A 20,999-nucleotide genomic window follows, 5' to 3' on the forward strand; every position below is an offset into this window, starting at 1 on the left:
GTGAACACCATCTGTTACTCAACTCACTGTGGCTGAGTTTCCTCCTCTGTAAAATGAGGACAGTCACAGTACTTATTTCATAGGGTTATTCTTTTTTGTTAAATGAATAATACATGTAAAGCCTTTAGAACAGTGTGTATCAATTACAGTATCAGTGAAAGCCACTCTTACAGTTGGAATTACTCCTTCCAGATTTGAGCCACAGTAGTTTGTAAGCCCTGGTCCAGGTAACTGCTGATCACTACCACCACTGCTTCAGAATTTACAGTTTGTTTGGTGTGATCTAACCAAAAGATGTACTACTCCCAAACAAACGATTCTTAAAAATTCAGATGAATTTTAAGGTATAAGGGAAATTGAACAAGATCTCTCCCATACTTAATTCACTTTATGATGGTAAATTAGATACTTGAGGAGGTGTAATTGACATACTTCCCTGAGTATTCATCACCAGAAATTGTTTAATGCCTTTTGTTGGGAGGGATAGGGTTGTGAGGACGGAGGAGATAAAAGAATAAAAATAATCCATAGTCAACCAGGAAAATTCTGAAACTACCCAGTTATGTATATGATATCATGCAAATTCACATCTTTCCTACACATTAGTCTCAAAAGCCAATGGGTCTTTAGTGAAATCTAAGATATATTCTAGTGAAATCTGAGCTCTATGGATAGATACATGGATATAGATACATAGATATATAGATATATAGAGAAAATTTTATTTTACTTTCCAGTAGGTTAAAAATATTGTTATTTTTATATATACAGTTGACCCCTGAACAACACAGATTTGAACTGTGAGAGTCCACTTATATGCAAAAGATTTTTCATACAGCCCAGTAAATGTATTTTCCTTATGATTTTTTTAATATCATTTTCTTTTCTCTCATATCCTTTCCTCTAAGAATACAGTATATAATATATATACACAAGATATGTGTTAATTGACTGTGTTATCAGTAAGGCTTCTGGTTGGTAGTATGCTATTAGTAGTTCAGTTTTGGGAGGGAGTCAAAAGTTATACGCAGATTTTCAACTGCATGGAGCTGGGGGCGGGTGGGCACTCCTAATCCTCATGTTGTTCGAGGGTCAATTGTATGTTGACTTAAATTTTTTGTATCTCTTGACTATGTTGATTATTATGTTCATAGACTTTGTGTTTTATACCAAAATCCCCCCTCTTCCAAAATTTTTTCAGTATATTAAACATATATAAATTACCAGTAAAGTTTTGTCATACCAGTAACCAAAAACTGATTTCTGGCTTGATCATTGTAAAACAAGTCAGCGTTGGTTATATATACCTGATTATCCTTATCAGTATGGAAATACATAAAGCATTATTGCAAATGAAGTTATAGGCTATACATATATCCTTTTTTTCCTTCTTGAAAGAGTGCAAGAGCGAGGGGGGGAGGGGCAGAGGGCGAGAGAGGATCTTTTTTTTTAGAGTGTGTGTGGGAGAGAGAGCACGCGTGTGAAAGCGCACAGTGGAGTGGGGGCAGGGACAGATGGAGAGAGAGACTCCCAAGCAGGCTCTATGCCGAGCACAGAGCTCAACTCAGGGCTGTATCTCGTGACCTGAGCCAAAATCAAGAATTGGACACTTAATGGACTGAGCCCGTATATATCCTTATTTTTTTTAGTTGGTCCCTGGCAGTGAATTTGCTTCAGGTACACTTGTTACCTTTTTTACTAGGATTTATATACATGTACTTAACAGAAGTGATTTTTTTTTCTTTTAAAAGGATCAAATATTTTGTTCAGTCTTTATCAATAATTAATATAATCATCCTTTATTATATATTTTAAAAAGTGACCTTAGGAAGTCTCAGATAAGATTGAAAATCCCCAGGCCCAGCAATCCAGTTCCAGTAGTAGTGAGGTTAGGTTGCAATAGGGAAACAGATTCCCAGGCCTTTGTCTTAGTGTTACTGGCCATACTGTTACCATCATTAAACTGATAGGGAAGGGCCTGACTTCTCTGGTGATATTTGGAGGCTCAGAGAAATACTGTGTATTCTTTGAGCAGTTCCCAGTACAGATTCCCATAATTGACCTCAGACCACCATATTTTTTTCTTTTTACTTGGCCCATATTCATCAGTGAATATGGTGTTTCTTTTTTTTTTTTTTTCTATCTATTTGACAGAGACACAGCGAGAGAGAAACACAAGCAGGGGGAGTGGGAGAGGGAGAAGCAAGCAGGCTTTCCGCAGAGCAGGGAGCCCGATGTGGGGCTCGATCCCAGGACCCTGGGATCATGACCTGAGCCGAAGGCAGACGCTTAACGACTGAGCCACCCAGGCGCCCCATGAATATGGTGTTTCAAATTGCATTATGTTAGTTTAGGAAAGATTACATGTAATATTCTCACTTATTCATGTGCCAAAATGGAGCAAAGATACCTGTTTGGGGCCCAGATGTGAAATTTTCATCTCTTTTGAAGTCGAGGGCATAAAATTGACAGTGCTTTCCAAATCCTCATAAAAGGCTTTTACTGATAGTTAGGAAACAAATTTATGGTAACAAACAAAAACAGTACAAATGTCTTCATAAAGCTGATTCCAGAAGATCAGCTGTTTTGCAAAGATAAGTGATTTATATCTGCTGCTTATGGATTACCCATTTCTTGCTGCTGCTTTTTTTTTTCCTTCAGAGAAGATGGGTTTTTACCAAAGTCTGTAATTAGTTCTTTTGGTTTTGGTTGATGGTTTTTTATGGAGTGTTGTTTTTTTTTTTTTTTTAAGGAAAGAAATTATTTTCATGCACAAAAGTCAGTGCACAGGTTTACACATTGCAAGACATAAAACAACAATCCGTATTGTTGATTTCTGTATTGCTTCCCCAAAAGAGTATATTCTTTTGGAATGTCTTGAAACTATCATTTGTCATATCACTCTTCTTTTTTTTTTTTTTTTTTTTTTAAGGAGAATATCATCACTTTGAAAGGGACCCACATGTAATCCCCTCATGGTCACTTTCACTGATGTTTGATTATTTTAAATGTAGTAGTTGATTAAATGTGTACTATATCATGAGATATCTTCTGGAATCCAGTTAAGGCAAGTCGTGAGAGACTTCAGGTGAAGTTTCAGAATTCCCTAGGTAGAACTAAAGACTTACTCTGTAGTGTAATTTATTTGTGTCTCATTCTTAAACTAAAAGACTGAAGAAGTACCCTTACACTTAAATAATTAAGACATGGTGATTTTCCTTAAACACTTGGTAGACACTGTAATCATTGTTATATTTAGATGGAAATCACTTACATTAAAAGTATTTATAAACAATCATTGCCATGTTGTTTGGAAGACAGTTAATAGTATCTAATCTCAAAGTGATACATTATATTTCTGCTGAAATTTGCAAAGCCTATAAGAACATTTTATGCTCCTAAGTCTTAACAAATTAATAATTGATATTCTATATTGATCCAAACTGTTGAACCAAAACATGTCCATTGTAATCTGGTAAATCTGAGAATTTAATAATGCTTTTCTATCTCTAACTTTATTTAAAATGAATTACATTGGATTGGTACTATTTAAATGCATAATGTGGTAGCATGAATCCAGAGGGTTTTACCCTGGCTGTAGAGCAAAAACCATGACCCAAGGGAGTTTTTACTCTCCCTAGTCCAAAAGACCCAGAGCTCTGATGAAGGTGTTTTCAATATCAGTCCTTGCTATTTCTGTAGAGTGTATACATGTTGGTTGCTTTAGACAAGTTCCAAGAGAAGGAGGACAGAAAGGGAAAAATTGAGGAAGATAGAATGTGCCCACCCTCCTTGATCTTGGGTGGGAGGTGAAAATGGCAACAACAATTTTAGTGCTTTTTATAAGTGGTTCAGTTGGTGCTGAGTTTTAAGGGATTGCATGGTGAGCCTTGGGATTCCTCTCATTCTAGCTTTTCCTTCACTTTGCCTCAGATTTTCTTGTAGCTAGCATCCTTTTTCCTTAGCTAACATCTTTTTTCCTTCTTAATATAGGGGCAAGATGTGTCTTCATATTCTCCCATACAATAATTCTGCATAGAGAGTAAGAGAAAGGGAGATCTCAATCTTCATTCCACAAGTGTATATTTAGCACTTATAATATGCACGGCTCTACAGAGAATATAAAAATCAGTGCAAACAAAATCCTACACTCAGGAGCTTACGGTTTGGTGTATATAGCTGTCCTATATGATGGAAGTGGAGAGGGTCTTAAGAATGTTTATGATACCTTTCTCCTAAGTCTGTAGCTTGCTTGCTTACTTTGTGGTCCAAGCCATTTACTAATTTGCCTGGCTTCTTCAATATTTCTGTTTATTCTTTCTTCTTTCAACAGGCAACAGTTTCCATTTACCTAAGAGCATTTTCACCAAATTTTTTTTTTTTTTTTTAAAGATTTTATTTATTTATTTATTTGACAGAGAGAGACACAGTGAGAGAGGGAACACAAGCAGGGGGAGTGGGAGAGGGAGAAGCAGGCCTCCCGCCGAGCGGGGAGCCCGATGCGGGGCTCGATCCCAGGACCCTGGGATCGTGACCTGAGCCGAAGGCAGACGCTTAACGACTGAGCCACCCAGGCGCCCCGCATTTTCACCAAATTTTAATTATAATTGTAGTAGTATTGTGGCACAGATTATTGCTACTCTAGGGTTGGCACTCATTTGATACCCTGGCCCTAATACAGGCATGCCCCTGTAATGGCTTAATGCTTTGCTTCTTTTGAAATCTGAGGGACTATAGTATTTCCCCCTTTGCCATACAGGTCCTTTGTATCTGGAGGGAAAAGGAAACTAGCAAGGGTATTAAATTTAAGCCAGGTGCATCAGATTAAGATTGCAATATCCCTAGTTTTCTGAACTAGAGCAGAAAAATCTCTTGGAGCTCAAAGCATCCATGGTGTTGATTTTCTCCTTTACTGTAAACAAGTTTTGATTTGGGCTGTAGGGTTTAGAAATGAATTAGGGAAGGAAGAGGACTATTTAGGATGCTCCATAAAGTTCTGGGCTTAATTGTTAAGTTGACTTACTTCATTTTAGAAAACTAAACACTGCCATAGTACAACTTGAAATTTGAACAGTTGATTACCATTTTTTTTTTTTGAGCTGCAGTTTTGCAAGAGGTCATAGAGTTGTGTAAACAAACTGAGTTCTTCAGAGTTTTGAAGAAATAGAGTATCTAAACATTAAGATTTATGTCTTTACCAATTTTACTTGGATTTTATATGTACAAAAAAATGGGAAATGTGACATTTCCTATTTGGTTTTGAAATGGTATCCCTAAAAAGTATAAACAGCCCTAATTAAAATGTTTTCATTATAAGAACTCATTGCCTATTAAACCCTGTGGGCTTCTGAAATTTTGTACCTATACTCGTTTGTTTCTATTAATAGAATATATCGCTTTATGTTGCTTTATTTTCAACCCATATTGGACACAATGTGAGCCTTCTTAAAAGCTGGAATGAGAGGTGCAAAAAGGAAGAAAATCTTAAATGATTTTAAAGTTAGTACAAGTGTATTTCATTTGAAATGGTGGATATTATGCTTGCAAGATTGAATACGTGATCCCAATGCCCTCAGCCCCCCTTACTTTTAGGTAAATCAATCCATATTTCAGTACAGTATAAAAGTACATTATTTGCTTATTCTGAAAAGGAAACTAAACATGTTAAAATTTTGGATACAAAATTGTACCTGCTTTGATGTGCTTGATGTCTTTTTTGTCCTGTATATGAATGTCTTCTTGGCTGCCCTCTGCTTTTTCAAGTTGCTTGTATCCTAACAGTTGGGAGTTGGGAACTCTTCTGAGTACAACCTTCGTCTTCCATTCCCTAGTTTGCAGAATTTTTAAATCTAGTTGCAAATATTTCTAGTCTTTTATGCTCTGCACTTTCTCTCCCATAACAATTAGTAACAAACTACAGATTTAAGGGCAGAGTTCCAAAAATGTACAGAGAAAAAGGCAAAGTACACTTCATTTATACAAACTCCAGAAGACAGCCTGTTCCACAGTTGCCAGACTTCTGGGATGCATTAGGTGAACTCTACTCTAGTGAGTGGCACAAATTAATAAAGTTGGATCAATAATTTTTTTAAAGGTTGGTGTCAGAAGTGAGATTAATTTCTATATAGCCTCTTCTCTTGGTTATATTGTTTATAATAGAAAGAGGGAAATGTTCAGTAATTTAAGTATTTGCTAAACTGGAAGGAATGGAGGATATATGGCAATATGAATCAAATGTTTGTTGTATTTTCTTATTTTAATTTGTATATGTTTTAATTGTTCTCTCTCTCTACCCATTAAAGATTCCAGTGCTGAATATTCAAATGAAAATTTTTCCTGCACTTTGTACTGTAGCAGGGACCATATTTTCCTGTACAAATTACTTCCGTGTAATCTTCACAGGTGGTGTTGGAAAAAACGGATCAACGATAGCAGTGAGTACATGTTAAGATTTCCAGCAATTGTTTATACCAGGACTTGGTTTTGTAGTTGCTTTTTTGATTTGAATTGTATAAAATACTGTTAATTTAGAGTTTCTGCTTAGTCTTAAACAAACGTGATATCCAAACCTTCTCAGTTCTATCTATACGTGCATACGTTTATATGCTTACATGCATTTTTTTTTGGTGCATGCACACACAGACACATGCACGTTTATGCACATATATATTTTTAAAAGTATGATCGGGGGCACCTGGGTGGCTCAGTCGGTTGAGCGGGTGGCTCAGTCGGTTGAGCCGCTGGCTCTTAGTTTCAGCTCAGGTCATGTTCTGGGGGTCCTGGGGTCAAACCCCGCATCGGGCTCCACACTTGGTGTGGAGTCTGCTTGGGACTTCTCCCTCCCTCTCCCTTTGTCCTTTCCCCACTTGTGCTCTCTCAAATAAATAAATAAAAATTTTAAAGTAAATAGAAGTATGATCTGCTTTGTAAAATGAACCTGGCCATGTAAGTAAAATCCTTAGTTTGGGCCTAACCAGCCCATGCTACTGCTTTCTTCCTTAGCTGTTCTGGTATTCAGTTACAGAAACTGCTGGCTGGCAGGCACCATGAGGTTCTTAGAAGTTTGAGCTGATCTGCCTTACAGCAGATCCAAGTGGTATCTGACAGTATTGGGTGCCGTTAACCCCTCCCCTCTCTTTACTCCGCACAGGGAACAAGCGTCCTCTCTCCTTTTCTCCATATTGGATCGGTGATTGCCCTAGCTGCAATGATCTATAAGAAATCGGCAGTTCAGCTTTTTGAAAAGCATCCCTGTCTTTATATACTGACATTTGGTTTTGTATCTGCTAAAATCACTAATAAGCTTGTGGTAAGCACCAGAGTTTTTATTTTTTTTTTTGTTTTTAACATTCATCTTGTTTTGGTTTTATGGCCCTAGTTTTCATTCCACAGCTTCCCGAGCAGTTCTAGAGTTTGCTGTCCTCCATCAACATGGGAGCTCTTTTTCTCTTCTGTGAAGCTAAAACTTGACATTACGAGAAGCTCCGTGGACCTGCGCAACACTTCTTTCTACTGCAGCTTAATTTGGTGCTTTAGTTTATCTGCCTTCTCCAGTCTCAGTCTGTACATTCAAATTAAGGCTCTTTATGAAAAGCATCTTTTGGGGGGCTTCGCTACATGGGCTGTCCCTTTGGTGTATAGCTCTCACACATACTTCTTGTCAATTTTTTAGTTTTGGAAATTCGACTTTTTATTCAGTATTGCTAAATAATTCTTGAAACTTGTGATTTGAGCACAAAACTGATTTACTGTGTAGCTCACAGTTGCTCTAGTATAAAAATGCCTGCATCACGGTTTCTCTTTTATTTGCAGGTGGCACACATGACTAAAAGTGAAATGCATTTGCTCGACACAGCATTCATAGGCCCAGCACTTTTGTTTCTGGACCAGTATTTTAACAGCTTTATTGATGAATATATTGTACTTTGGATTGCCCTGGTAAGTATTGTACTGTGTCCTATTTCATGATTTGGAAGCCACTTCTTTTCTTGTTTCTGTGGGCCAGTCCCAAAAGATAAGATCATATAATTGTAATGATTTGGCATGCCAGAAAACCACAATTATGGGACTTTGAGAGTTCCTTGTGGCTTTGTCTTTGAGCCATTTTTTGCATTATTCTTACTAGTCCTGCCTTTGTCAGGGCTTAAAAATTCCAGATTTCTGACTGTAAAGCAGGAGCTGATAAACTACATCCTGTGGGCCAGTGACCTGTTTTTTGTAAATAAAGTTTTATTGGAACACAGCCATGGCCATTCATTTCTGTATTGTCTGTGGCTGCCTTCATGCTACAGTGGCAAAGTTGAACAGTTGAGATGCAGACAAAGCCTAAAATATTTACTGTCTCTCTGAGAGTTTGTTGATCCTTAGTGTAAAGGAAAAGTCTTGAGGAAATTAAGTTATTAAATCGTATGGAATTGAAGACGAATCTGAAAAGAAGGGAAGAAAGTCAGAGAAGCTCCTCCTCTTTACTTTCAGGAAGCTCAGGGATGGCCTAAGCAGGTCCTGAGAATCTAACGGTCTCTCTTCTTTCCAGGTCTTCTCTTTCTTTGATTTGATCCGCTATTGTGTCAGTGTTTGCAATCAGATTGCGTCACACCTGCACATACATGTCTTCAGAATCAAGGTCTCTACAGCTCATTCTAATCATCATTAATGACGTAAACTCGGTGTTATATAGGAAACTCCTGTTTTCTGCAGGAAAGAATCTGAACATATTAAGGAGAATGGGGTGGATAAGAACAAATATAATTTATAATAATCAATGTTGTATAACTTTTCTTTGTTATTGGTAACACTCCTTAACTATCCTGTGTGACAGTGGGAATTTCAAGTCCCATCTTGTAATTGTACATGTTGTCATACAGGGTTTGGCCCGAGGAAGCATGCAGGAAAAATTGCCACGTGTTTGTAATTATCCTGGATTCAGAACAAAATTGTCCTGGGGAGCAGATCCCCAGTGGTGGAGATGTCTAATGTAAAATATTTGCAGGCCGAAAGATGGTTGCTTTATAATTTTAACAAATCATCATCTTTTAGTGACATCCTTGTTTAGTGTCTTCTCAGGCTTTCTTTAACTAAAGAGCTCAGCTTGTGGCACAGACATATCCCACTAGCTTATGAGATGGAATTAGTGATAAAGACCTTGAATTTGGATTGAAAGGTTTCCTATCTTTACATTGGTGAGGAAGTCATTTTTTTTATTGTTCAAGAAATGGTATCTCTCATGGGCTTGGGAAATCTGATTAGCATGCAGAATAATGTGGTAACTTTGTTGATCCATTTTATTTTTTTAAATAAATATATGACCTGAAAGCCAGCCTTTTTCTCAGTTTTATTCAGTGGAAAGATAACTAAGTTTTAATGTCATTTTTAAAAATTCAAGCAAAATTTATTTCTCTTCTTTAATAAATAAGGAAATTCGGTCAGCTGCTTTGTCATTATGTGTCCTGCAATCTTTCTATTTTGTATAAGCTGTTTAATTTAAAACCTAGGAGAACTAAAAAACAGGAAACAAAAAAATGAAACATAGGAGAACTGTGTTCATTTTCCCTCTCAATAGGTTTTTCTTTTTTTTTTGTTGCAGTTGTCTTTTTTTTAAAGGCAGCATCATTTATTTTTAAAGATTTATTTATTTATGTGTTTAAGAGCGAGAGCACGAGCAGGGGGAGGGGCAGAGGGAGAAGCAGGCTCCCCACTGAGCAGGGAGCCCAATGTGGGGCTCGATCCCAGGACCCTGGATCATGACCTGAGCCGAACGCAGAGGCTTAGCTGACTGAGTCACCCAGGTGCCCTGAGATTATGTCTTAGGAATCTCACACCTTTCCCCCAAATTATCAAGAAGAGAGGCTTAGGCCTCTCTGGGCAGTTATTGAAAAGTCATACTCCTATTCTGGCTCCGCAGTATACTACAGTTTGAAATGAGAACCAGGTTTCTTCACTAACTATAATCCAGATCTGTTTCCATTGTGTGTAGATAGTACAGTTGCTTGAATGGAGGGGGACAGCAGAAAAGAAACTATTGGCTAAAACAAGGTATCTTCTTACTGGTTTTTATTTATACCCTGTTTCTGTAACCGTGGGTGAACAGTAGCTGCACTGCCTCAGCTGGCAGGCGGAACTCTGCTTTCTTGCACTCTTAACGCTTCCATTAATCCCATGTAATCTTGAGTAGCAGTGGCCGTGAAACCTTCCATTTCTTTGCTAGACTTTAACAGTAAAGAGAAATCTCTGTTTTTGCTTGCTAGCAACTTCTCCAGCATCTGGGGTAGAGAAGTGCATGCAGGAAAATGCCAGGGCACATACACACATTAAAAAGGTGAAAGTTTTGAAAGACAAGAGGCTTCTAAAAGTTTCCCACCTCTTGCAGTGTTGGAACAGAAGCTGCCATTAGAAGTATAGAGGGAAGGGGCACCTGGGTGGCTCAGTGAAGCCATCGACTCTTGATTTCAGCTCAGGTCATGATCTTCAGGATTGTGGGATCGAGCCCCACATCAGGCTCTGTGCTCAGTACCAAGTCTGCTTGTCCCACTCCCTGCCATGCTCGCTCGCTCGCTCTCAAATAAATAAATCTTAAAAAAAAAAAAAAAAAAAGTATGGCGGGAAGATGGTTGAGGTGACCACTAAACTCCTTTGGACGCTTAAGATTATAATACTCTTTTCTGAAAGGAAAAAAAATGGCATTGAAGCAAACCCTCTACCTGTAGCTAAAGAGTTGAACTGGGCTTCTCAAAATAACCAAGCAGGAAGTTGGATGTCTGCAACTGAAGGCTCCAAACCAGAAGTGATGGGCAGACAGACCTGTCCATGGAGGCAGCGTAGAGCCCTTTCCCAGCTTCTGGGAACTGAAATTTCTTAGCCTCAAGTTGCCCTAGACCGCAGAAGCTTCCCTGGCCAGCAGCCTTTCCTCCCAGGTTCTGGAAGGCACACGTGACTGGAACCAAGGACTGTTGCCCTGTCCCAGTGCTGTTGCCGCTTCAACCCGTGTCCCCCGCCTTCTGTTAGAAGCAGAGCTGCTGACCGCATAGCTGTCCCGCTGCAGACACAGCCCCAGAGTTCGGGGCCACTGTGCCCACGTGCCCCCTCCCAGTCCGTTTACTCTCATCTGTGGCCTTGTGCTCCTGGTTCCCCCCGCCCCCAGAGCGGAAGCCAAAGACAACACATAGACAACAGGGAGATGTTCATCTTTACTCTTAGCTTCACCTGTCCACAGACTTCTTTTCATGTGGAGAGACGGAGCCTTCGGGCCACAAGTGCTTTCCGTGTTGAGGATTTTGTAATAGTGGTTCCGGGAAGAGGGCAGTCACGGCGGCTTCTGAAGCTCCTTAGCACTTGTGCTAACTGCGGCCTGCCGCCCTGCGCTGCCCGTGCAGAACATGCCGCGTGGAGCCCAGCTCGGAGCACACAGGCCGGAGCCTTCCCGGAGTCCAGAGAAAGCTGATTCCAGGGGTCCCAAACCCAAGACCTGGCCACCAGGACCTGGCAGAAGGCTGTGGATTCTGGAGGCGGCGGCGTGCTTTGCCGACCCCGCCATGCTGGCAGGGGCCAGAGTCCAAAACGGGCCTGTGAGTCCAGTCCCTCCTGTTGGCCACAGCTCTTACTTCACAGTCTTTTCCCTTGATTTCTTCTGTTTCTTCTGTTCCTCATATTCAAGTATCTTCTGTTGGAAGTAGCCTGCGGGTTATACGGGTGTTAGAGGCATGTCATCTGGCCAGGTGGACGATGATGAGTTTAGGAATGGGGATCAGAAGTAACCTCTCTGCCCCCCGTGCTCCCCCGCCACACCCACATTCCTGTTAGGATTCCCATGTGCTCATGGGCCTCTCGAGAGCCAGGGACTCAGTTGGGCCCCAAACCGGGGCTACAAATAGAATAATTAATAGAAATTAGCCCCAGACTAAAACAAAGAACAACTTGGACAAACGGCAGCCCAGAGGCATTTTCTGAGGCTTCAGCTTCTTTCGGTCCAGCCCCACCCACAAGACTCCCGTCTGTTTTCGGGCTTCCAGAGCCAGTGCTCTTCATCCTAGTGCCACACCTGACTTGGAGGCAGTGACCCTCTCTGGCCTTGGAATGATAGGAGGCTGTCACCGTATACCTGCAGGAGGGTTCCTGCTCTTCTCCGCTTCCTGGATGAAAAGAGAGAAGAGCTGTGTCTTCACAAACTTCTTCACAAATCGGCGGTTGGCCTTGGAGGTCAGAGCCTTATAGAAGGCCCGTTCTTGGAAGTGGCCTTGCCCATTTGCCTCCCGCTTGATATGGGAAGCATAGTGGCCCACCGTCTTGACAAAGAACTGCACAAACGGGCCCGAAACATGCTCGTTGAGCTGTTCTGAAGCTGCAGGAGACACACACAGGCCATCTCAGAAGAACCACCCACTCCTGCCTCCACGTGGCTTCTGAGGCAGGCCGAAAGCTCCTGGGGAAGCAGCTAGGGTCGGGCTCATGATTACTGATTAAAATGGGAGACTGGGTACAGGTTCTTCACCATTGCTTGGGAAGACTAAAATCTCACTCAGACTTGCCCTAGAATCTAGGCCCCTGAGACTGGCCCAGGACTGCTGAGTGAGTGCATTTTGGTTCTGGCTGGGATGCTTGGGAATCCTGCCCTCAGGTTCTGTAGAGAAACCCAAAATAAGGGGGACCCAGGACTTACTCTGTGGCTCATTGGTCCCCTGACCAAGGGAGTCTAAGATGTCATCCTGAAGCTTGGGTGGAAGGATATCTTTTTCGTCACCAACCTAGGAGAGGAGAGCTCGGAAGTCAAGCAGTCCGGGAGGAGGTGTGCAGTGTTGGTAGAAAGCCTGAGGAGGGCATGAATTCTACACCCGACTCCACCCCAAGTTGGTCACGTAGGAGAGAAGCAACAGAAGCCGCTTCTTGGCCTTCCATCTGACTGTAAACATTAGCAACTCTCCCCTGTATCCCTGTGGCACGGGGTTTACATCCCTGCTCTAGAGGCACCAAAACCGATTGCCTGGTAGTGAAGCCATTTGCGTCTTTGCCACGGGCTCCTAGAGAGAGATCTTATTGGCATGGGTTCTCACCCAAGAAAAGCACTTCAAGTTTGTGCGAGGAGGTGGCGCACGGGAGACACTAGAGTGATGGAGTTGGTGGTGGGCCTGCAGGGGGCCGGAGCCCAGACACTTACCGACATTAAGAAGGTTCCTTCGCAAAGATTCACCAACAGGACCTGAAATAAACAGAACGAATGGCTTTCTCTCTTCCCATCAGAGACCTCAGGAGCACAGCACCTGCATTTCTGCCTGTGGCTGCACCTGTCGGCCCAAGTGGGCAACAAGATCAGCACCGGCAATTCTCCCTTCTGCCTGACACCCTCCTTTCTCACCATCCTTGGAAACCCCAGGTCCCTTCCTGGGGAAAGGTAGGAGGGTGTAGGAAGGGGGAGGAGGAGCGCTGAGGTAGGAGAGACTACAACTGGGGAAGCCACAGCCGGTCACTCTCCTAATGAAACACTGATCGTAGGAATGGCTTCTATATACGGAACATTGAGCACACGGCACACATGATCAGGCTTTGCACATTTTCTCTCCCTCAATCCTCCCCACGCTCCTGTAGAGGGAGGCACTATCCCCATTTTGCAGATGAGGAACCAGAGAAGTCGCCTGAGGTCCTACAAATAGTAGAACCGGTTTCCAAGCCTAGATCGAGCTGTCCTAGGTACTGCATCCCTCTCCTCCCCACGCTTTCAGCTCCCTGCCCTCTGATCAGATTTAGGCCAGCAGTGTACACCTTTTGATCTTTTAATGCTTGCAACAACTTTATGTACGATTGCCCGGGAGTCCTACTTTAAAAACTCCCTGGGATCGTTGGGCCTTCCCAAAGGAAACAGGAAGAGAAGGAAATGAGCCCAGGGCAACAGGAACAGGGAAGGAAAGGCAGTGAGACCATGTGTCTGCAGGCGGCGGGGAAGGCGAGCACAAGGCTGGCACTTGAGTTCATCACTGCCGGAGCGGCCCTCCGTCTAGACCTGACATTACAAATTGGCATCCTGCTGGTTAGATTCCAGCCTGCCGATCTGTTTCTTTGCGCCTCAGAGTATTTTTAAACAATTGAGTTGGTTTCCAATATTTAAATTGGAAAATGTCACATCAAATTTGCTTTGGGGGCTTCTGAAAAGTCAGTAGCTCTAACACTGGTTGGTCCACGTTTCTAAAGGACCATGTTTGGATGGAACGGAGTGCAGCTGCCTCCTTTAGGCAGGACCTGTGCTTCGCAGTTTACCAGGATCCCTCAGAGTCTGGGTTGGTCATTTAAATGCCTGTTGGGCCCATCTTTTCAGTTTAGACTCTCCGTATTGTTAGTACGGTGAATGATCCTTCTATGCGCCCTTCTTCCAAATAAAGGGAAAGAGGAACAGGCAAGTGTGCCAAAAGACAGAACAGGGAGTGTAATCATTCATCCTCAGGGGAGAAAAGCTGAACTAGTCCAGGCCTGAGACCTCTTGAATACACAGGCTCAGATGCCTTTCTTTATTCAGGGAAGGCTGTTCATTTCAGGGAGCTAAGAATGTGCATGAAGAATTTTTTTGTGAAGTTCCCCAAAATCTTTCCAGTATTTGCTATATTACTGTCTGTCAAGTAATCCCTTCCAGAGCTTCTGTGGGCAGAGAATCCCCCCACAGCCACAGTTGGCCCCTGGCCCTCCCCCTTCCTCATCCCCTGCCCATTTCACAGAGCAGCTGCTGAGGACTAAAATGGGCCAAGGCTCTTGGATAGCAGGAGCTGCAGTCTGGCTGGCCTTGGGGTATCTTCCTGCCTGGCTGTTGGGGGGGGGGGGGGGGTGCTGGAACTGCAGCGTCAGCAAGTTTCATAACTCCTAGGGTTGGGACATTTTAAGTCATTGCCAAACATGGGGCTGCTACTCTGACCCAGTTAGTCACATGGCAAAGGCTGCTTCAAAGGGCCCATCTACTCAGCACTTCTGAGGAGGTCTGGGAAGGCCAAGGAAGCGAGGAAGGGAAACAGCCTGTTTCTTTACTTCCCGGCAACACTTTGTATAAGAAGGGCTTTGGTTCCATCTGTGGTGCTAGGTTCCATCATTGCCTGTGTGGCCTCAAATGAGTCAACTGAGTTCTCTGGACCTCCGTTATTTCTTACACAATCGGAAGAAGTCCTCCCACCAGGGCTGGTTCCTGCCTCTTTAGTAGCTTACGAGACCCTACCTCTTCCCTTGGTCAGCCCTTTGCACAGGGGAGTCCATGGTTAGCCAGTGCAGACGCAACTAAGTAACTCTGGTGGCTTGAGATTACAGTAAGGTGATCTTTGGAAAGTGGCTACCGACAACTCAAAGCAGAGTGCACGTTTTGAGTTGTTTTTCCAACACTGGAGATAGCTTTATGCTACCAATGCCCATTTTCACCACTGAGCCCTCTGGTGTGTCTGGGGCATTGCTAAGAAATAAGATGACAAAATCAAGGGGGATCTGGACCTATCTCCTCATTAGCCAAGTGCGCTCTGAGGTAATCAGAAAGATAACTTGGGGCACCTGGGTGGCTCAGTTATATATCTGACTCTTGATTTCAGCTCAGGTCATGCTCAGGTTTGTGAGATTGAGCCCCACATCGGGCTACGCACTCAGCTTAAGATTCTCTCCCTCTCCCTCTGAGCACCCAACCCCCCCCACCGCCACTTGCATGCACACACACCCCCTAAAATAAATAAATTAATTAAAATTATAAAAAAGTTAACTCCTGCTACAAAAATCTGCATTTTTCAAGACTCATAGTTTGTAGGAGGACTACATTAGCTCACTTGCAAGGAATGCGAATGAATTCTAGTGGGCTGTGTGTTGTATAGACCAGCTGTGCTTGTCCATTCAGATGAGAGATAGGACAGCCCAAAGCCTGCCCTTTGGAACTAACTGACCTAGGACAGCTGAATGACCCCTGAATAAGCTGCCCCTTACATCCAAAAGGAAATCGTTCAGGAGGAGGAAGCAGCCACTTACTGAGCATCAGTTATGTTAGGCACCAGGCTATGAGCTTTTTGCAGGTTATTTCCCCTCAAATCCCTAGCACTTGAACACTGATATCCCCATTTTACAGATAAGAAGCTCAGGCTTAAAGAGGTGAAGCAACTTGCTCCAGGTCACACAGCTGTTGGCAGCAGAGCCCAGGTCTGACCCCAGCTGTGCCTGGCTCCGAGTCATGCCCTCTTCTAGCACCGTACCTCTTCCATGGGGCTATCCATGACCTGCTGCTGAAAGCGCATTTGGACTCCAACCATGAAGGGAGTGGGGCAGCAGACAGTGTCCAGAAGTCTCTCGGGGACAACGGGGATGTAAGTGTGTGCCCAGCTGAAGGGGTAGAGCAGCGCGGCAGCAGCATGGATGCACTGAGACAGGGTGCTGGGGACAGGGCACAGAGAACACGAGTCAGACAGGCCTCCCTGTGCCTCCACCCCTATGCAGCCCCCATGGCCCCTCCCCCGCCAACAGTAGAAGCAAGTCTGGGAGCTGTGCTGGTCGCAGAGCTTGTGAGGAAGGGTAGCTGGGAGCGGAGTGACGGAAACCAGGAGAGGCTGAGCCTCCTCTCATCAAGGACAGGGCCTCTCTCTGATCCTTCTCTTCCCAGTTAGTTTTCTCTCTCACCTCTGCACAAAAACACTAGTGGCCCCAAAGAGGAGGGGAGAGGAAATGCCTTCACTCCAGCGAATCATGAGGTGAGCCTTCTATAGGCTTGCCACTGTGCTAAGGATGTGGAGACCAGGAAGTCCAAGGCACTGACCCTGCTTAACAAACTTACAGCGTAGTTAAGGAGACAAACATGTAAACAGTGGAACACAGCAGAGAGGCCAAGACCTATTTCCTCCTTGTGGCTATCCACCCTCACCCTCAGTCTTTACCTCTCACAGCTCCCTCTGGCCCCTCGAGGTTATTTAAAGTTAACAGGTTGGTGCCTGAGTTAGCTTGGGAAATTCCTAGATTCCAGGAACCTTTGCCCAGCGATTGCTAGCCGGAAAGTCCCAGAGAGGTGGCTCCTCCACCCTTCCAGTGAAGCATTCCCTGCGTGATCACTGCTTTGGTCACGGCTCAGGCAGACTCCTCACCCCACCCACCCTCCAACACACACACCCAGCCCTGCTCTCTGTCCTCTCCACGGCCTCTTCATGGCTCTCCATTTCTCCAAACAACCCTCCTGCCAAGGCCAATAAAAATACGCATGCAGGAACCCTGTTCCAGTTCTTGGTATGGAGCTTGCAATTCCTGAGTTAGAAAGACTGAGTCTCTGAGGGTCCAGCCAAGGCTGAAGCTGACTGGAAGTCCCCTCCCTGCCTGGGCTTTGGGAGCCTGGCAAACTCAGTGTGGGAAGGAAATGGGGAGTGGTGGGATCCCCCTGGAGAAAGTGAGCACCTGAGCGGCGAATCCTGCCAACCTGGGCCTGTATCCAGGTCAGCAGGCACCTGGAGTCACCCTCACTTCCTTAACACTGATCTCAGGGGAAAGGCAGGAACCCCAGCCCTAGCCACAACAGAACCTTCTCTTCTACAGGATTGAAAGTGGAAGTGCTATTTCCAGAGCAAAAGATTACACCACTTCCCTTAAGGATTTGGCTCACAATTAGTGCCTTTTTGGTTATCACTGATTTTGTAGAAGGTTCAACCCACAGCCTTTACTCCCTGCCCAAACTTCCTTTCCTCTAAAACCCATGATATCCACCTGACCCTCTGGCCTAACATTTGAGTCCCTAACGTCCTTTTCTTCTTCTTCCCTAAAAGACAGAACCAGGGTTGTCAACCCAATCTCATTGGCTTTCTCCCTCCCCAGACAGCAATAGACGGTCAGCCTCCCACTGTTTCATATTTTTCTCCTCCATTCTGTCACATGTCTCCCCATGTTTTTCTCAGACTTGAGGCCCCTAAGAAGCAGAGACCAACACATGACAGTACCCTTCTTTGACTGTGCCCAAAGATATCTTCAACTGTGAACTTATTATTAAGGATAGCAGCTAGCTTTTGCACAGCAAAGGAAGCCATCAATAAAATGAAAAGGTAACCTACAGAATGGGAAAAGATGTGTAGATGATATATCTGATAAAGAGTTCATATCTACAATATATGAATTCCTACAACTCAGCACCAAAAATTATCATCAAGTGACTAAAAAATGGGCAGAGGACCTGAATAGACATTTTTCTAAAGAAGACATACAGATGGCCTAACAGACACATGAAAAGATGCTCAACATCACCAATCGTCAGGGAAACGCAAATTAAAACCACCATGAGATATCACCTCACACCAGTCAGAATGGGTACTATCAAAAAGACAAGAGATGACAAGTGCTGGAGAGGATGTGGAGAAAAGGAACCCTCGTGCGCTGTTGGTGGGAATGCAAGCTGGTGCAGCCACTGTGGAAAGCAGTGTGGAGGTTCCACAAAAAATTAAAAATTGAAATACTATACAACCCAGTAATTCTGCTGCGTGTTTACCCAAAGAAAACAAAAACACTAATTTGAAAAGCTATGTGCACCCTTATGTTCACTGCAGCACTATTCACAATAGCCAAGATATGAAAACAACCCAAGTGTCCATCAGTTGATGAATGGATAAAGAAGATGTATATACAATGGAATATTACTCAGCCATGTGAAATAATGAAATCTTGCCATTCATACCAACATGGATGGACCTAGAGAATATTATGCTAAGTGAAATAAGTCAGACAGAGAAAGACAAGTACCATGTGATTTCCCTTCTATGTGGAATCTTAAAAGCAAAACAAAACAAAAGCAGAAACCAACTCATACATACAGAGAACAAACTGGTGGTAGCCAGAGAGGAAGTGTGAGGAAGGATGGGCAAAATAAGCAAAGGGGGTTAAGAGCTACAGACTTCTAGTTATAAAATAAATAAGTCGTGGAGATGAAAAGTACAGCATAGGGAATATAGTCAATAATATTGTAATAATATTGTATGGTGACAGGCATTGACTACATCTATCTGGGTAAGCACTGCATAATGTATAGAATTATTGAACCAATATGCTATACACCTGAAACTAACGTAACACTCTATGTCAACTATACTTAATAAAAAGTAATAATCAAAAGAATAAAAATAAATAAAATAAGTAAAATTAAAAGACCCCCCCCCAAAAAAAAATCCCAGCTAGCTCTTACCAATATGTATGCCCTTGGGAAAGGTGGTAGGTACCTGATGTGCACTGTTTCATTTAACCCTCAACACAACCTTATAAGGTAGGTACAATTGCTATCTTGATTTTACACATAAGGAGATCATGACTTCAAGAAGTTAAGAAACTGACCTAAGGGGAAGCATACAGCTAAAGGTGGAAGAATATATTGGATTTGAACCTTGTTCTGCTGATTTCAACATCTCTGCTTTCAACCACTAGAGAATTCTACATATCCTAAGGTCAATGACCATGTCCAGTTTGTCTCTATCTTCCTGATGTTGACACACAATAAATATTTGTTGGATGAGTGAATAAATGGATAGATGAGATGTGTTTGCCCTTAAGGATGACGGGCTTGGCCTCCATACCAGCATACGCCTTCTCACCCTGTCCTGTGCCCTGCCTCCCTCCCTAAGCCATCAGGAGTAGAATCACATCTGCACCCACCCTGACTGGTCTCCGCCTGAGCTGTCCCAGGAACACTTCAAGCCCTGCTCAGAGCTAAATCCGGAAATTTCTTTAGGCTTAGGAAGCAATCAAGTTTGGAGGCAGAAGCAGGGGAATTGCAACAGCTGTTTCTCTACGAGGCTTAGTACAAAATCAGACCTGGAGGCACGCAGGTCCTACAGCCGGATTCCCTCAGAGAGCCCTCCAGCCTGTCTTCTGAACCCGGGGGTGCCAGTCAGCCCAGGAGAGCTGCTCAGCGGCTGGACCCACCTGAGACCTTCTGCCAGAAAGATGATTCTTCTCTCGAGCACCGCAGAGGCAAAGATCTGAAGGATCTGCTCAAAACGGAGACAGCGCAGCAGAGAACTGAAATCCACGTGTTCGAGGTGGGAGTCCAGGGGCCGCGTCAGGGAGATGAACTGCAGGGGAATCAGAGAGAGGAGGGATCGCCACACTGAAAAATCACAGGGCCGCGAATGCTGGGCCTCCACCGGCCTCCGCTCCATTCGCCCCACCGACGTACATCGGACCCCGCCCCTCCCCTCCTTTCCCTCGCGCTCAGGGCCCTGCAGACCGGTCCGGAGCCTGGTCCACAGGCCGGCCTGCGCCCGCCCCTCCATGCACTCTTCCTGCCCAAGGGCCTTTGCGGCTCAGGCCCCCTGGTCTCCGCCTCCCTCCGTCTCAGAGGTCCCCTCCAATTCGATGTGTGTTTCCCATCATGTTCTCAGGAAGCATCCTGTGCCTTCCCATTCATCACTGTCACGCCATTTTAAATAATATACTTTCCTCGTGCGTTTACTTATTGAACATCTGTCTCCTCCGCTAGACTTTAAGCTCCAGGAGTTCAGGAATCGCATTCATTGTATTCACCACTTCATATCCAGAAAATAGTACAGCTTGGCGCATGGCAAGCGTTCCGTGCTTATTTTGGGAGAAAGGGGAAAAGCCTAGCCCCTCCCCTTGTCTTTAGGTGGGGAAGCCAAGGTTCAGAGAGACACACGGATCCTCCGCAGTCCCCAGGGTCAGGACTGGGATTCTTAAAACAATGTCCTACTTGGTGCCTCGGTCTGCTTAGTGCCTGCAACTGTAGCATCCCCGTGAGGCATGGGTGGGGATGCACGGGTGGGGATGGATGATAAGTAGACTGATGGACGCCATCAGGTAGAGATCCTGGACACACACAGGAAGACGGGGAGGGGGGGAGACAAGTGGCAGTTTGGGGGCTGTGGGCATCGTCCATTCTAGCACCAAGAACCTCAGCTTACATGGTTTATTATAAATACAAGTCTTGGTGGCTTGAACAGTAACGAGGTGCTTGTGAGCTTCAGGTTGGGAGGATCAGAAACCGTGGGTTTGACTCTCAGCTCTGTCGGTAATTCCAGTCGGGCCCCCATCCC

At 44.0% G+C, this 20,999-nt stretch overlaps 2 protein-coding genes across 10 annotated transcripts in view; one reads left to right on the plus strand and one right to left on the minus strand.

The window, feature by feature from the left end:
- CEPT1 (choline/ethanolamine phosphotransferase 1) overlaps positions 1–9,416 on the plus strand; it is a 37,358-nt gene extending 27,942 nt beyond the window's left edge. For all 4 annotated transcript variants that reach the window (XM_044914582.1, XM_044914580.1, XM_021690170.2 and 1 more), the window contains 4 exons: positions 6,303–6,434; positions 7,151–7,309; positions 7,813–7,938; positions 8,534–9,416. In XM_044914582.1, coding sequence (XP_044770517.1) covers positions 6,303–6,434; positions 7,151–7,309; positions 7,813–7,938; positions 8,534–8,653 — 537 coding nt within the window. In that variant the 3' untranslated portion in view covers positions 8,654–9,416. The remainder of the gene's footprint in view (positions 1–6,302; positions 6,435–7,150; positions 7,310–7,812; positions 7,939–8,533) is intronic.
- The window catches only part of DENND2D (DENN domain containing 2D), a 33,815-nt gene that overhangs the window by 3,673 nt on the left and 9,143 nt on the right, over positions 1–20,999 (minus strand). For 2 of the 6 annotated variants that reach the window (XM_021690169.1, XM_021690164.2), the window contains exons 7-12: positions 19,873–20,021; positions 16,188–16,365; positions 13,148–13,189; positions 12,653–12,737; positions 12,095–12,334; positions 11,148–11,670 (exon numbers count right to left, since the gene is read on the minus strand). In XM_021690169.1, the coding sequence (XP_021545844.1) occupies positions 11,594–11,670; positions 12,095–12,334; positions 12,653–12,737; positions 13,148–13,189; positions 16,188–16,365; positions 19,873–20,021 (771 nt within the window). In that variant the 3' untranslated portion in view covers positions 11,148–11,593. Of the gene's footprint in view, positions 1–11,147; positions 11,671–12,034; positions 12,335–12,652; positions 12,738–13,147; positions 13,190–16,187; positions 16,366–19,872; positions 20,022–20,999 lie in introns of those variants that run through there. The other 4 variants (XM_021690166.2, XM_021690167.2, XM_021690165.2 and 1 more) reach the window with 4 other exon arrangements.

The sequence above is a fragment of the Neomonachus schauinslandi genome, chromosome 4, assembly GCF_002201575.2.
Source record: "Neomonachus schauinslandi chromosome 4, ASM220157v2, whole genome shotgun sequence".
NCBI lineage: Eukaryota > Metazoa > Chordata > Mammalia > Carnivora > Phocidae > Neomonachus > Neomonachus schauinslandi.